Source organism: Osmerus eperlanus, chromosome 16 (assembly GCF_963692335.1).
Source record: "Osmerus eperlanus chromosome 16, fOsmEpe2.1, whole genome shotgun sequence".
Taxonomy (NCBI): Eukaryota; Metazoa; Chordata; class Actinopteri; order Osmeriformes; family Osmeridae; genus Osmerus; species Osmerus eperlanus.
In genome coordinates, this window is record NC_085033.1 from 1,566,428 (window position 1) to 1,582,237 (window position 15,810).

Genomic DNA, 15,810 nt, shown 5'->3' on the forward strand with positions numbered 1-15,810 from the left:
ATGATTTTACTGACAACTTTATTCAGGGGAAAACAATAGCTTCCAAGATGAATGTGTTGTAACAGATGGAGGGAGGGGACTGTAGGGTTGTGTGTGACAGAACATCAAGACAGACAAAATAACCTCAAGAACCCAGAATGACAATATACAAAATTGTTCCTGTGATGCTGATGGCATATAGGATGTAGTAGTGGAGTCCAGGTGTGTCTGCCAGACATCATCTTTATAGATATCATCCCCAGCAGTCAGATTAAAAAAAAAAAATTAAAAAAAAGTTACATCTGTGTGGGTTTAGTATCTATGTACATTTCCATTAACAAAGTATCAATTCAGGCCAGGCAGTCACATGATTTACAATTAACTCAAGTAGCAGAGGACACAACTAAACAAAGAGGGGACTTAAAAATGAAAAGACAAAAAAAAACAACAAAAAACATTCTTGGATGTCACAAAAACAAAACCAAACTTCCATTGACACATACAGCTCAAGGAAACCAGATGTTTGACTAGTCCCCAGATTCTTATACAAAGTTAGCTTTGTATAAGAGTTAGTAAGTTAGTTTTTTTTCTTTACATCACATACTTTAGACGGCCCTCGACATGTACCATGGCCTAGCAGAAGTCACCTCTCCACCTCACACATTCAGCCACCCACCTCTTCCCTCCCCCTCCTGAAGTTATTGCTTCTTATGTGGGGGTGTGGGGGTGGGGTTAGTGGATGGAGAAACGCAGCCCCGCGCTATGGTTAAGGTCTGTATACGTCTGTCCCGTGTATAGATATCTTTTAGAATATTAATAATAAATTCCCGTCGCCCCCATTTCCCCAATTTACAATACTCTGGGGAAGGCAGCTCAATTTCATTGAAGGCTTTGCTGCTCAGACTACAACAGGACAGTGGTGGAGCTGGGAGGAGGAAGGAAGGGGAAAAAAGAAAGAAATTGTACACAATGACCCCAGCCCAGATATTAGAGAGAGTGTGTGCGTGCGTGAGTCTGAGACAACGTCTCAGCGAGCTGCAGCCATGGCAAAAGTCCAGATAGTTGAAGACGGGTGAGAGGTCAGGGCTCGGGGTTGGGGGGGGGGGGGGGGGGAGGAGGTGGCACGGCCTTCTCTCATTGCTGGTAATTTCCATACTGACCCTACGGAGAGAGCAGAGGAGTCGATGAAAAAACATCACAAGGACAGTTTAGTCTCAGTAAAAATATGCACGGGTAATGTTAATATTGATACATCTAAATAGGATGCAAACAAGCACATCTGTCGAGTGAACCGTATGGTAGGTGTACGGTAAACATTTATCTTTTTTTATTTGGCTGCATTGGCTGAGTTTGACCAGCAGGTGGCAGCATGGCCTCATCGCTGTGGTAAAATCAAACAATTTGTCTGGTTTCAGCTGAATGGACACATTTGGGGGGGGGGGGGGGGTTTAGTAGAAGAATGATCCAAGTGTGCCATTCTTTGAGGAAGTTATTTAATGTCAAGTGCATTTCTAAACAGGGGTCGAAATAGGCCTTAGACGTGTGTGTAATGTTGCTTTTTGTAATTCATTTCAAAGAACTGTTTTTTTTTGGTTCAAATAGCACTACGTTACAACAGTGCTCATTGCAACCGGTGCAGTGGTGTTTTCTTAATAGCATGAGGAGACACACGACAACAGAATGATAAGCTGAACATCAAACTGATTACTGAAAGAAATTCCAAAGCTCCATTTTTACTCGTACAAACTGTGCATGCTGTGTTTTCGAGGACCTCAAGACTTAAATGCGACCCCTGGTTACAAAAATTTTGAAAGCAAAGATGGGAAAACAGATAGGAACAAAACAAAAAATATTGAAAATAAGAAGAGTGAAAAGAAGGAGAACCAGAACAAATGCAAGAAATAAATACAAAATAAAATGAAATCAAGGCTAGGTGGTGAACAAAAAACAAAAAGAATAAAGAAAAGAAAATGAATAAAAAGTCTAAGATTTGACGTCGAGGTCTTCACAGCAACCATTACCTTTGCTTCATACAGAGCTAGTCAGAGGGGGTTTCAAATCCCCGGGCCTTTATTTCCTCATGTGTCCCTGAATATTCAAAGATATAAAGATATCAAAGGGTGGCTGCGGCCCCCGCACAGGACCACAGGAAAGCACAGCGCAACATGTAGACCCTCAACCACTGTCACACGCTGCCTTTCAAATGCTGTACAGGGAGAAGAGAGCGCCCCCTTACTGTCTGGAGGCGCTAGGCGCTGACTGTACCCAGGTCCGAGTCACTGGACTGGACCTGCTGTGTTTGTTAGCCAAGACTCAGCACTGGTCCCTGCATTACAACCTAAAGACTAGCAAGGGGCAGCTCTAGCTGCATCAACACCTCCTCAAATCTGTCTGCTAACCCCCCCACCCCCTTCCACACACAGTGACAGCATGCACACGACCTATGCCTTTTCCCTCATCAGTTAAAACTCCAGGCTCAGTTAACCTAGCATAAAAAAAGACATTATCTCTGTACGTTTGTCTTTCTTAATGTCTGACTTGACAGTAAACAGATATATAGGGAACACACACACACACACATACACAGCCACATACGGGCAAGTGGCTGCTAGGAGGGAGCTGTGTTGGGGGGGTGGGGGGGGCGGGGGGGTACTCACCTGGTCGTAGCCATAGGGACGCTGCTGCTGGGCCTGGGGTGGGCCCGGCTGGGGGGGCCGGTAGCCCCCATACTGCTGGCCCTGGCCCTGGGGGTAGTTGGGATATTGCCCCGGGGCACCTTGGGAGGGACCTGAGGGGGGGGAGATGGAGAGGACAGGAGGGTGAGGACACTGGACTTCAACACAGTTGGGTAGGACTACAAGTGTTCCAGGACTACAAGTGTTCCAGGACTACAAGCGTTCCAGCACTACGAGTGTTCCAGCACTACAAGTGTTCCAGGGTGGGCTCTACTTTGAAGTATTTGATAGTACCCAATTGCTGACCTAACCAAGTCAATGAAGTGAATCGCCAAGTACAAGTTCTGTATTTATTACAGATCTATGAGGTGCAGGTGTCTGATACACTCAAGTTGATCTTAGACCAGACAATGAATACAGGAATGAAGGGCAGTTAAATAGTATGACAATTTGGGGGGTTTTACTCTCACAAGAAACGTCAGGGGGGATGACAATCAACATAGCCTTTGCAAACACAGAAAGAGGACGCCGCGTGCTAGATAGCTTTGGTTTAGGCTTTAGATAGGGCTCCTAGAAATGGCCCTGAAGTTCCATGTTCTATGAGCTAATATAGCAGGGTATAGTTCAAACATTGGAATGCTCTGAATATAATAAACAAACAGTAGAAATGTAATAAAGTAATCATTAGTTGTAATCTTTAATTATTGTTAACTGATCAGTGGTTAAGGACAGACCCTTTTCAACTTCTACATGTCCCCCCCTGGGCTACTCAGGCAGTCTTAACAACTCATTTATCTAGTTGTGTCCACCTCGTGACAATGGCAGCCATTATTTTATACTTTTTAGAACAGTCTACATCTTCCAGGACAGCTGATAGACAGAGACATGGCTGGCATAGGTTGGTGGATACTCTGGGCTCTGGTTCATGTGCACGCTCTCCAGATTATCACTCAGTAATGAGGTACAGGGAGAGAGGAGGAGGAAGGTGAGAGAGGAGGGGAAGACTGAGAGTTCAGGGCCAGGAGTTAGGGTGCTGCTGTCTTAATGGAGAGACATAAAGGAGATTCCGTGAGCCTTCATTAGTGGAGCCGACCTCATTAAAAATCACTTCATCAGCCCGTCTGCGTGCTGGAGCTAGCTAGCTAGCCTTCTGCCACTGAGGCCTGGCTGGCTAACTGACTTACCAAGATCTGCATCGTTAAGCACCCACTAATGCCCGATGCAGTCAAACAACCTTGCGGAGGCCTTCAAGAACCTAAGTGTGTATGTGGGTGTGCCAGATTGATCCTAGCCCAAAACCTCACCAGCTCATTACTGACATGCGAGAATGGCCTCTGGCTCAGAGGGAGAGCGAGCGAGAGATGAGTTCCCAAACACGGGTGAGGAGCGCAGCCCTCCTCGCCCACTCTCCCATCACTGCCCTCGGGGTTATCCTGGGCCAGCCCCCCTCTCCTCCCCTCCTCTTCCTCACTTCTGTATGGCTCTCGCCTGCCAGAGTGTTGTCCAATAGCCTGCTCATGGCTAAACTTCGTCGGACTAGTGTAACCCTGCGTCCTGTCTCTCAAACATCTTCAAACTGAGGTTCATGGGGGGGGGGGGGGGGGGGAAGAGGGGAGAGAGAACGAGGGGGAGAGAGAGACAGGAAGGGGGGGAGAGAAACAGAGACAGAAGCATGGGAGAGACAGAGAGAGAAAAAGCAAGAGGGATAAAGAGAGGGTGAGAGTAGTAGACGCGCCGTTTCACCATCCCACCTACCGTAGCCCTGCTGCTGTCCGGGGTAGCCCTGCTGTCCCGGGTACTGCTGCTGAGGGGGGTAGCCCTGCTGCTGGGGGGGGCCCTGCTGGTAGGCCTCCTGCTGCTGGCCATACTGGGCGTTACCTGCAGGGGGAGACAGAGAGCGGCATCAGCAGGAGAGCAGCACCGCTCCTCAACAGCAGCAGCTTTCAGCCAGAGCATTCACAAGGGTGGGGTGTCTGTTGGGAGACCGCTTTGGTCCGAGACTGGGGTGGCCCAACAGTTACCCCCTCTCACCAACACCCCCATCCTCGTGGTCACTGTCTGTTGGCTGTCAGCTGTAGCTCTCGCAATGTTGTGACGCCACCGTTCAAAAAAAAATGACAGCGAGAACCACCGAAGCAGGTCAACAGACGGTGAGTGAAGCGTTGGGATATCCCGACGGGTTTGAGGGCTTTACGCCTCAGCTGGTTACTGCAACGCCGTCCAAGTAGCCTTACCTGACGTCATAAGTGAGACGCAAACATACAAAAACAGTTACAACCAAAATAAAAGCCCACATGATTTTAAAACAATTCATGAAAAGTGAGTAATGAGAGGGGGGGGAGAAATGGACGACGACTACAAAGCAGAGTAGGCTGTGAGTAAAGCGCACACGGCAAGCTGAGGCTGCTCGCTCGCTGCTAGCTAGGCTAGCCAGGAAGGACTGTGGACGTGGTTAATGCAAAACTGCTCGTTTGTTGAGGTCCTTTCCAAAAAAAAAGCCTTGAGTAAAGCCCCCCCCCAAAAAGTTGCCTCCCAGACCAAATCAATGGCAGAGCAAAGTGTCTGCTTTCACCTCCTCATGTGCTTGGACATGTGAAGACGTTTGCTAAGGTATCGCCTCCTAGATACCTCCTTGGTGGCATTGCAGTGTGGGCTCCTCACAAGGCCTGTAGAGGCCTACTTCAGGATACAGTAGTGGAGAACAGTAAGTGTTACCTACATTGTAGTGACAGGGAGATAGGAAGGCATGTTAATGCCCCAGGGGCAGGAAATAAAACCCAGCATTGTCTTATGAAGGAAAACGGAACCATGGTTTGAAAGCAGGACGAACACTCATCACAGACTTACAGTGTACATGTTTAATACATGTTTATCAATATTGCTTTTAAAAGCGGATATGCCATGTTCAGCAAACAGCCTTGTGTGTGTGTGTGTGTGTGGGGGGGGGCAAGGTTTTATTTGGTAACTTTAGTGTGAAAATAGTGAAAGGTTTCGGGAGAGGAAGATAAAGAAAAGCGTGGAGCGAGTCAAAGTTAACCGACACAGGAGGAAGTCGTTTCTGGGAACATGGTCGACGGTGACACAGCGCGGAGAGGCTCTGGCGGTCTGACGAGAGGCCGACGTGTTCGGACTCGGCCGAGACTTCGGAGAACTGCAATCTGGCTGGACGTATATAGGGTATTGACCGGTCACCTGGGACTGATGCACAGCCTCAAGGGTGCGTGAGAGCTACCAAGACACAGGGACGGCTCTGACTGAAATAACAGCTGAGCTGTGGGGGGTGGGGCGGGGTGGGGGGGTTGTTAAGATGAGGCATCCCTTCTCTTCACGTAACAAAACGGCTTTGAGGCTCGCTAGGGACCGGCCCCTGCCGGGCATGGCTCGTGGGGTGTGTGGCGGCTCTGGACCTCATTCCTCCTGTCCGTTCTGCTCTGGGATTTAAGCCTGCTCCTCTTCTCTTTTCCTTTTTAAGTGTTTATTAGCTGGCGAGAGATAAGAGCTCGTGGTTTGGGTTTTTTTTCTGGGAGAGGCCGGAGAGTTCTCCTACCTTCTGAGGCTCCCTGTGCTGCGTGACTGTACTGGTCCCCATAGTAGTCTTCCTGCCCTGGGTACTGCTGAGGGGGTCCTACACATACACACACAGCACACAAGTAGATTCAAGGTGTTGTTGGGGGTGGGTCATACTGTGTTCGGGGAAGGGAGTGAAGGGGGTTGGGGTGTTTTTTTATTTTAGCTTTTCTTTTCTCTACCCCCCCAGTAATATGCTCTGGAGCACTCTGACCAGGGCCTCCGTGGATACACCAGGATAGGGGTTTTAGCTGTTTCGGAGACTGGGAGTAGGGTTGCGTCCAGGACTGACAGGAAATGCCAAAAAAGGACTCCAGAGCACCAGGGCGTGTCTAATAGGGGGGGGTGGGCATGGGGGTGGGGGGGGGGGGCTCGCCTGCGTCAGTGAGCAACCACAGTGAAAACATGGTCACGTCAGAAGGAGAGAGGGGGGGGGGGGTTAAAGAAGAGGGTAGAGGAGAGGTTGTAGTCCAGTGCCGGTGGGAACTCCCCCCCACCCCCCCCGACACCGCTGCCCGCAGAGGAGCATACCTTGCTGGGGGGGTCTGTAGGGCGGCATGGGCCTCTGGCCCATGACATGGTTCCCCTGGTTGACCTGGCCCATCATGCCCATGGGGTTCTGCTGGCCCTGGTAGTGCTGTCCGCTGGCGCCGGGGGGCATGTTGTACTGTTGGGAGGGGGGCTGATGCTGCATCATGGGACCTGGAGAAGACACAAGGATGGAACACCACTTCGTCAGCATTGAAACGTGCAGGAGAAGAGTTCAGGTCGAGCGCCAGCATCCATGACCCGTAACGTCAAGGTCAACAAGTGTAGCTGAAACCACAGAATGAGCTTTCTGGATCCTGCGTTCGGGAGGGCTGTGTGTGCGCGCACGTCGCCGGGCTGTAGTCACCTTGGTTAGGCTGCATGTTCATGTTGGGCCGGGGGCCGTAGTTGCCCATGGGCTGGCCCTGGGTCATGTTCATCTGGGCCTGGGCGGGAATGCCCTGGGAGGAGGGGACAGAGTGGTTGTAGCCGCCCATGGAGCCGTGGCTGCTGGGGGGCATGTTCATGGCTCCACTGGGCATGTTGGGGGGCTGGTTAGGGCCAGGCCCGGGGCCCTGCATGGGCATGTGGTTAGGGCCTGGGGATGGAGCAGAGACTGGTCATCCCTTCTGGACACAGTCTATAGCACGATGCTAAACACACTTACACGCTACGTGTTGTTTACCTTCAAAATTATAATAGCAGATATATATATATTTTTTCCAAGCATTGAAATTGATCGCTGATTATGCCTGAAGCTCAAAGCCGCCAACACACTGAACCGGTAGAGCCCATTTGCATGGGCACATACAAACAAATGCACGTGCACAAAACACAAACAGCAAGTCAGACACGACAAAACAAGCGCAGAGGAAAAAGCAGGTCCAAGTCTACTGCTGGAGCTCTCGGAGGGGGTGACATCATCCTCCAGCACGGCCAACCTCCCTTGCAGCTCGGCGCAGTTGCTAGGCAACCCCGCCACTACAGGGACGGAGCGAAGAGAAGGGCAGACGAGGGCGGGTGGGGGATGGGGGGGGGAGAGGGTCACTCACCAGGCATCTGTCCATTCATCTGGTTCTGCATGTGTGGAGCCGGTGGGCCTCCGCTGACCATGCCGTCGGAGGGCATGCTGTGGCCGTGGGGGGGCTGCGGGGGGGCTCCACTCTGGGTCATCCCACCGGGGCCCATGGGCATGCTCTGAGTGGGCGGCTGCAGACACACAACACAGGGAGGAGGAGGAGACACCGACTGGGATTAGACACGCGGTCTGGGCTGCCAGCACTGGTGAGGACCAACATCCAGAGAAAAACCAAGGAATAAAACAACTGACATGACTGACAAGAACTGAATTCAAATGAGGACGACGTTCACCTGCTTTCTTTTTATTGACAAAATATACATGATAGATATGATGCTGTATGCAGGTTATATATATATATATGAGGCTGAATACATTCAGCAGCAGTAATCTCTGGGCCATGAGGTGACGGACACAGATAGTCCCCCGGTTACTGTAAAACTTGGGGCTCAACATGAGAAACAGTATGGACATGATGACAATCAAGAGACCCTATCGCCATTACAGCCCACTCCTCCACACATACTCACTTCAAGCTTTACCTCTGGGATGGGGGAGTCACACTTCTGAAACCAAGTAAGAGCATCTAGGTGAACATGAACACGTCTCCCCCCTTGGCAACAATGGGGAAGAGGGGGGGGAACAGGGCAAACTGGAATTGGTTACATATGAGGCATTTCAGTTTAGCATTCAACCTCACATGCACCAAAGTTTTATCAATGCTCGAAAGCCTTTGAATATATATTAGAGCTAAAGAGCGACTCGCTCCAATCCATGTACTTGCCAAATGTGGTGGAATTCCTAATCAGTGCTGTAATGGATAAGTTAGTCTTGCTCTGTTGGTGTGTGACGATGCCCCTAATCTCAAGTCCCAAATTGGAATTAATGGAAAGCAGATGATCAGTTAATAGGCTTTTTAACTGGACGGTAGCCGTATGAATGTGAACCACGTCATATTGTTGCAATGCCGGTGGGTAAATCTTGATGTGTCCAGATAGATCGGTTGAATTAGCGTTTCCTCTCAACGCTCCTCGTCAGAGTGGCTTGGATGGTATTTTCTTCTACCATGCAAGTCGAAATTCAGGTTCCCAGCCACGGAACAGGTGGCCAGTAGTTTTCTTCATTATATTTTTAAATTGGTCGTTTTAATAACCTAACCCCCAAAAAGTAACCCCATGTAAAGTGATTAAGAACCTGAACTCTGACTCGTGTCATTGACAGCCGCAACAGGTAGCTCTACCCCAAAACGCATACTCACAGCAGGTAAGAGAGACTGCATGTTCTGATTGGAGTCTGCTATCGTGGCCAGGTACACTAAATTTCTGTGGAGCATCTGCTGATATCTGTTAACGAAAAGGTCGTGAAAAAAATATGTTGGTTTCTGGTGTGTTAAGAATACTGCATTATTTCCAGATTTTCTATAATTCAGCTAAAGCATATCAGTACAACAACAATAAATAGTCATTGATGACAAGTAGCATAATACTTTGCGTGAGAAAGTCCATCTAGTACTACCAGTAACTAAGCTTGAAGAACTTACTGTGAACACTCTGCTGTTTTTCCTTTGCTTTGGAATTCCATTATACACTGAATCAGTTGATTGTTCTCATCCAGTAACTGAAACAAGTAAATCAAAGACAAAAAATAAAAAATCTCAAATAATGAAATTCATACAGACAAAAACCGTGTTACGTTTACAAACTGTGACATTGTAGTCAGCAAGATTAATACAACAACATAGCTTGGTTAGCTACTGGCTGAGGCTATACATTGTAGCACTGCTACTACTGTGTACTAGCAGGTTTACCATGTTCAGTTCTTAAGGAAAAGATGCATGGGAATCAAATGCAGCCAGCTACATGTGAAATATTCAAGACTCAAAAGGTGTTGACTTGTTGATTCTTGTAGATATTGGATAAAATATTGATTGAAACACTGAAAGGTAGTCATGTGGCTACTCATCCCGCCTAGCATTGACTGGTATCAATGGATCCGAATAATTTGAGCGTGCCTAGCTAACAAAAGAGGCTTCTTGTTAGCTTTCCAGCTAACAACCAAGCTAACATACCCATAGGCCCCCACTAGTGTGGAAGAAATGAACAGATACAATTGACTTCACATATTCAGCGTTTACATGTTCGATGAACTCTCCCGCTGAGTTCATAATGACCGCGCTTCACCCCGGCGCTATATTGTTACCAATCTATTTCCCTATATCGACTTGGCCGCAAGTTTAGCTCCTAGCTAGGAGCTGATGCTACGACTCCATTCTGTTACTGGTGCGTGATCAAATTAATTACCTTTTGTATTCCAGCGGGGGTTATATCACCTTTTCCACGCTGTCTGTGCCTGTCAAATGCCACCGACATGGTGATTAACTAGGAAGTAAAACGAACGTAAACATACAAGTTATCACCTTACTAACAAATCTCCAGAACTCACACCAGACAGTTTTGAGTGGGATGCTATTCTGTAATGTAATGGTCCTGTATAGGGGAAACCGGTAATGCAGTTGAACAACGTAAAATGGGTAATGATATATGCACATGATTTAAACCAATAAATATGAGTTTAATAAATGTCTGATACACAACTTAATCCATAAAGACCATTTTTAAAACAATGTTATAAAACATCTTGATACAAAAACACATTGTGTGCCTACTTTCAAAATGGTATAATCCAAACGCACCCCAAAGGCCACAGGGGATTGAAAAAATGGTATATTCCTCGAGTGGGGTGGTTCTCCATGAAAAGAAAAACAGAGGAATTATGTATTTCACACTTACTCTTCCAGTCTGATTTATTAATTTGATCACGAGTCTTGTATAATTAAGAAATGCATGAAAAGACAACATCCACGAGGGAAAAATATTGCTAGTTACGTCCATAGATTTTTCAATTTTAAAGGCCATAGCTCCCTAATCATCCGATTGGTATTTTAACATCCATAATAATGATGCACAATTTGCAAGAATATAAATGTCTTCATGTAACAACAGTCCCTAAATAAACCATCAAACGATGTATATTGGTACTTTCCTGGTTCGTAGTTCATGCACATGCGCCTTTCTTTCAATCATCTAGTAATCAACCGGATACTTTTCGGGAGTAACAGATTCTTGTAGACTTTTACTGGTTTCACTTAACACAATGTCAGCAAGATACGACAGAGCGATCACTGTGTTTTCTCCAGATGGCCACCTCTTTCAGGTGGAATATGCTCAAGAGGCTGTAAAGAAAGGCTCCACAGCAGTAAGTTCACTAGGAAGCCTGATCCCTTAGCAAGCTTGTTAGCCAGCTACCTACGGGAGGCTACGGCCATAGGGAAGGCTAGCTAGCCACCTAGCTATTTGATTGCTGTGTCACTCACACGCCAAGTCATGGGCAGCTACTAGCATTAGCAAGCCGCTTTGCCGCTAAGAGATTTAGCTAGTCTAGCTAGGCTAACCTGGTGGACAGAGCTAGTTAAGTCAACTACGCTACTACAGTACTCTACTAACTAGTAAGTTAGTTAGGCTACGTTTTGCAGCAATTATACTCGCTCATGCTTGCTGTTTAGCTAGCAGTAGCTTTGGATGAGGTCGGTGGAGGCTAATGATGAAAGAACAAAACTCTTAAGTTGTAGACAGAGGAAAAGCCAAGTTCAAAATCTTATCAGCTAGGCAACATACAAAATAGTTATATATAGTATAACGTATTTTATTTTCCAATTGTCACCTATGCTACTTGTAGGTTTTAACATTAGTCATCCTCCTTACAACTTGTAGGTGGGCATCCGAGGTAAAGACATTGTTGTCCTTGGTGTTGAGAAGAAATCTGTAGCCAAACTGCAGGAGGAGAGAACTGTCCGCAAGATATGTGCTCTTGACGAACACGTCTGCATGGCGTTTGCAGGTAAGCTTGTAGATAAATTATGTCTAAGCAAGTTTGGTTTTAGTAGTCATCCTTAGTAGTGTCTGTTATGTTAAAATGTTGAATCTGATTTGATTCTTTAGTATCTCCCAGGGGGTTGACGAACTCTGTGTTATTGAATGGCACACAACATGATTGATGCTCGAGACAGTTGTTTTCAACCTGTATGTGCACCACTTTGATTTGTTTGTTTCTCTCTTTGTCAGGCCTCACTGCAGACGCCCGTATTGTCATCAACAGAGCTCGGGTAGAGTGTCAGAGTCACAGGCTCACTGTTGAGGATCCCGTCACTGTGGAGTACATAACGCGCCACATAGCCACCCTCAAACAGGTAGCCCACCACACAGATCTGTTCAGAACGGCCTGTGATAGGCTTGCATACCAACGCACCGGCAGTACACTTCCCTCTGCCTCCAAGTTAATATTGATTTGTATCTCTGATATTCCTGTGTTGCCCAGCGATACACCCAGAGTAACGGACGCAGACCGTTCGGCATCTCCGCCCTGATTGTGGGCTTCGACTACGACGGGACCCCCAGACTCTATCAGACAGACCCCTCAGGCACCTACCATGCTTGGAAGGTATTTCAATGAAATTTGTAACATGGGGAATTCATACAGCCATCCCTACTTGTCTGAAATTTAAATATTAAGGCCGTACCAGAATTTTAACAACCTAAGGTTTCTGTCCACCTTGGGAAATCGTTGCCATTCCTGTTACGATCAGGAAACAAAACAAACCAAAAAAATCTGATTTGTTCAGGCAAATGCCATTGGCCGCAGCGCAAAGACGGTGAGAGAGTTCCTGGAGAAGAACTACACAGACGAAGCCATAGCTGGTGACAACGAGGCGATAAAGCTGGCCATCAGAGCCCTGCTCGAGGTGAGCTCAAACACTCATTTTTTTATACAGGTCAGGAGATCATGCGTTTTTTATATACATGCTCGCTTACCTTTTAATTTACCCCCGCAGGTGGTCCAATCAGGAGGGAAAAACATTGAACTTGCAGTGATCAGAAGAAACCAACCACTGAAGGTAGCCTAACCTGAAAGAGATTAGTTTCGTTTTTTTACTGAATTGCTTGTATTTTAATAGCAGGTGGCTGTGGTTAAATTGGAGGAGCGCCAATGTATTTGGACTAAAAGTTCCACGCTAAAATATAAATGATCACAAATTTATTTGGGTAAGTTGTTGTGCAATTTTGTTCATTTTGTTTTTGGTTTGACTGCAGATTTTGGAGTCCAAAGAGATTGAGACTCTGGTGGCAGAAATAGAGAAAGAAAAGGAAGAAGAAGCGGAGAAGAAGAAACAGAAAAAATCCACTTAAATGTTGTCAGTCAAACCCTGGTTTCATTCAGTCAAACCCTGGTTTCATTCAGTCAAACCCTGGTTTCATTCAGTCAAACCCTGGTTTCATTCAGTCAAACCCTGGTTTCATTCAGTCAAACCCTGGTTTCATTCAGTCAAACCCTGGTTTCATTCAGTCAAACCCTGGTTTCATTCAGTCAAACCCTGGTTTCATTGTCAAACCCTGGTTTCATTTAGTCAAACCCTGGTTTCATTCAGTCAAACCCCTGGTTTCATTCAGTCAAACCCCTGGTTTCATTCAGTCAAACCCCTGGTTTCATTCAGTCAAACCCCTGGTTTCATTCAGTCAAACCCCTGGTTTTATTTCCCAATTCGATTGAGGCTGCATTTTGCTCACTGTTCTTTTCATGGACACTTACAACAAACACTTAACCCTTTTTTATGTTTGACATGGTTTTCACAAATTTCATTTTTGTGAATAAAACAAAAATGCAGAATTTCAAGTTGGGGTTCAGCTACAAAGTATGTTCAACATCTGTCATCTAAGGTCATGTTTTGTAACTACTTTAATGCTAATGGATCAGAAGGTTTAATGGGTCAACACCTAATAAACTCCAATTGTTTATCAATCATCTTTGTTATTTAAGTGTAAATTCCACAAGTAATTCCAAATTGTACGTAATGTTCATGGTGTACAGAAAAGCAGGTCATTACAACTAGTACAGTGCCCCTTGGTGTCCAATTGTCTTTCTTTCTTGCGAACAGTACAACCAAACAACTTGTCCTTGGGTACTGAGCAATACACCTGCCGAATTTCATACAGTTCATACATTCAACTTCATTCAGTACCTGGTTTGCAAGAGAATCCACAGACAGACGCACAGATATTCCTACGTTTATATTTTTAGATGTATTTCCTTGTAAAAACGAACAAAAAGCAGACTGTAACATATTTTCTAAATCCTTGCCATATCTTCACTGCTGCAGAGGCAGTGTATTGAGAAGTGCTTAAAGTCGTTTTCTCTCCAGCCTCGTGCAGCACAGCTCCACCGAGCCAAAGGAGGAGTAGACTAGCGCTTTATGTCGACTTCACCTTTCCCTCAGTCATTTAAAACAAATTAGCGATGAGCGAGGGAAGCGTCTAATGGTGGTCCAACGAGACGCCTTTTTGCCTCTTCCCTCCTTTTATTTCACCCTAAATTCGCTTATCAAGCAACCGCTGCTCTGAATTCTCAAAGACACAATTATGGCCGGCGGTGTGGTGGGGCTGCTTAATGGGATCCTGGCCTCAGACCCCGGTGGGAAACTTCAGTGACTTTAATCTGGAGCCCTTTGAAAAGTTGTGCCGTGCCGCGCTGTGTAGCCCCGGGGGGTCCCTCTGACTCTCACCAAAGACATAATGGTGAATGGTAAAGTCCTTCATTTAGAGTCATCTCCTCCAGCCAGGATTTCCTGAGTGGGTGCCCTGGCTGCCATAGCAAGAGCAACTGCAATTTGTCTGCAATTTGTCTTGTTTGTGGGGCCTTATAGATGGATGAGTAGGAACAAGCTGATTTTAGCGTGTCCTTATATCACCATATAACACTATTTTCTAGGTTGTAAGGCATTTAGTTCATTTTTCAAATGCAAGGCCATCCAGTGAAGACTCTACTACACTACATACAAGTGTAAATTAAGAAGGCATTGTCTAGTATTTTCCTTTTCCATTGGAAATCCCAAAAAATCCACCCCTTTCCATTCCTTTTACTCAAGACCGACAATTTATCCGTTGATATTCATCGACACAGACCTTTTTTTTAATGCTTAAGGTACTTATTCAAAGTAAATTTTATAAAATAAAAATACACCCAAGAAGAATGTTCTAAACTTTAGCTAAAGTTCATTCTGAGTAATCCTTTCAGCCACTGAGGTTATCTTGATGCATCTCAAAAAGGCGGAGAGGAGCTTATGTTCAAACACTGCTGCTGCTGTTTCTGCTTGTGTTTTGACTGCTTGTGGGAAGACTTTTTCTTGTATTTATTTTCTTCCTGCCGTTGTTTTTGCCCATAATCAGGAGCTCATGTGCCGGAGGACAGAGCCCATCTCTCTCATCGCAGGCTGCTGCTCGTCATTAATGCAGAAAATAATGGCTCCACCAGAGGTCATCGACGGAGGAAAGGGGCCCAGGGCCATGTACTCTCCAAGCAAGAATGTGCAGCCCTGTAGGCTGTAGACTGAGTGCATTACTCTCTCTCTCTCTCTCTCTCTCTCTCTCTCTCTCTCTCTCTCTCTCTCTCTCTCTCTCTCTCTCTCTCTCTCTCTGTGTGTGTGTGTGTGTGTGTGTGTACAACAAACAGGCTTCCACATACACACTGTACATACATTGCATACACATATTGCAGTTATTAGTTTACACATTACACTGCCAGAAAAATAAGCATGAGCACCCAGACACAAGAACTTCTCTCTCATGCTAGCTAACATGCAAATATCAACACACACACATACAAACGCAAAAACAAGCATATACACCCCAAACATTATCTTAGTCAGGGGTATTGAAAGTATTTGCGTTGTATTGAGTCATGTTTCCTGAGTTCAAAACATATATCCTATACATATCGGTTTCACCAACTGACAGCTGTAGTTTTATCTAATCAAACTTTCATCCAATCATGGTTCTTTTCTGTCTTCTTGATCTTCATTCATAGGCTGATTTCTCTTTAAGGATCCACATTTTGTCATTCTAATGTGTTACCCCCTGGCAGTCATTCAAAGCA

At 46.1% G+C, this 15,810-nt stretch overlaps 2 protein-coding genes across 9 annotated transcripts; one reads left to right on the top strand and one right to left on the bottom strand.

The window, feature by feature from the left end:
• Window positions 1–487: 487 nt before the first annotated feature.
• ss18 (SS18 subunit of BAF chromatin remodeling complex) lies at window positions 488–10,298 on the bottom strand. 7 transcript variants are annotated; one of them, XM_062482049.1, is made up of 12 exons: window positions 10,128–10,298; window positions 9,368–9,444; window positions 9,086–9,170; window positions 8,358–8,393; window positions 7,802–7,958; window positions 7,117–7,347; window positions 6,753–6,923; window positions 6,202–6,279; window positions 4,410–4,532; window positions 2,637–2,767; window positions 2,001–2,067; window positions 488–1,140 (listed from the first exon to the last, which is right to left on the bottom strand). In XM_062482049.1, exons 1-11 carry the CDS (start codon window positions 10,194–10,196, stop codon window positions 2,050–2,052), a joined length of 1,176 nt encoding a protein of 391 aa, XP_062338033.1. In that variant the 5' UTR covers window positions 10,197–10,298; the 3' UTR covers window positions 488–1,140; window positions 2,001–2,049. The 7 variants fall into 7 exon arrangements, with proteins under 7 accessions (XP_062338033.1, XP_062338031.1, XP_062338030.1 ...); XM_062482047.1 differs by lacking the exon at window positions 2,001–2,067 and having other exon boundaries at window positions 8,358–8,390; XM_062482046.1 differs by lacking the exon at window positions 2,001–2,067.
• Window positions 10,299–10,901: 603 nt separating this feature from the next.
• On the top strand, window positions 10,902–13,780 carry LOC134036706 (proteasome subunit alpha type-7). Of its 2 annotated transcripts, none has more exons than XM_062481757.1 (8): window positions 10,902–11,082; window positions 11,598–11,724; window positions 11,949–12,073; window positions 12,202–12,324; window positions 12,506–12,625; window positions 12,716–12,778; window positions 12,975–13,150; window positions 13,295–13,780. In XM_062481757.1, the coding sequence occupies exons 1-7, from the start codon at window positions 10,981–10,983 to the stop codon at window positions 13,068–13,070; spliced, it is 756 nt and encodes a 251-aa protein (XP_062337741.1). In that variant the 5' UTR covers window positions 10,902–10,980; the 3' UTR covers window positions 13,071–13,150; window positions 13,295–13,780. The 2 variants fall into 2 exon arrangements, with proteins under 2 accessions (XP_062337741.1, XP_062337742.1); XM_062481758.1 differs by having other exon boundaries at window positions 12,975–13,121; window positions 13,310–13,780.
• Window positions 13,781–15,810: the final 2,030 nt, after the last annotated feature.

Coding starts and splice junctions, on each gene's coding strand:
- ss18 (XM_062482046.1), bottom strand. CDS start 10,196: ATGTCGGTGGCATTTGACAGGCACAGACAGCGTGGAAAAGGTGATATA. Junction 8,394..9,085: donor TGCAGTCTCTCTTACCTGCT/GTGAGTATGCGT, acceptor ACTTGGTTTCAG/AAGTGTGACTCCCCCATCCC. Junction 4,533..6,201: donor AGCACAGGGAGCCTCAGAAG/GTAGGAGAACTC, acceptor CTCCCCCTGCAG/GTAACGCCCAGTATGGCCAG.
- LOC134036706 (XM_062481757.1), top strand. CDS start 10,981: ATGTCAGCAAGATACGACAGAGCGATCACTGTGTTTTCTCCAGATGGC. Junction 11,725..11,948: donor CGTCTGCATGGCGTTTGCAG/GTAAGCTTGTAG, acceptor TCTCTTTGTCAG/GCCTCACTGCAGACGCCCGT. Junction 12,626..12,715: donor CCATCAGAGCCCTGCTCGAG/GTGAGCTCAAAC, acceptor TTACCCCCGCAG/GTGGTCCAATCAGGAGGGAA.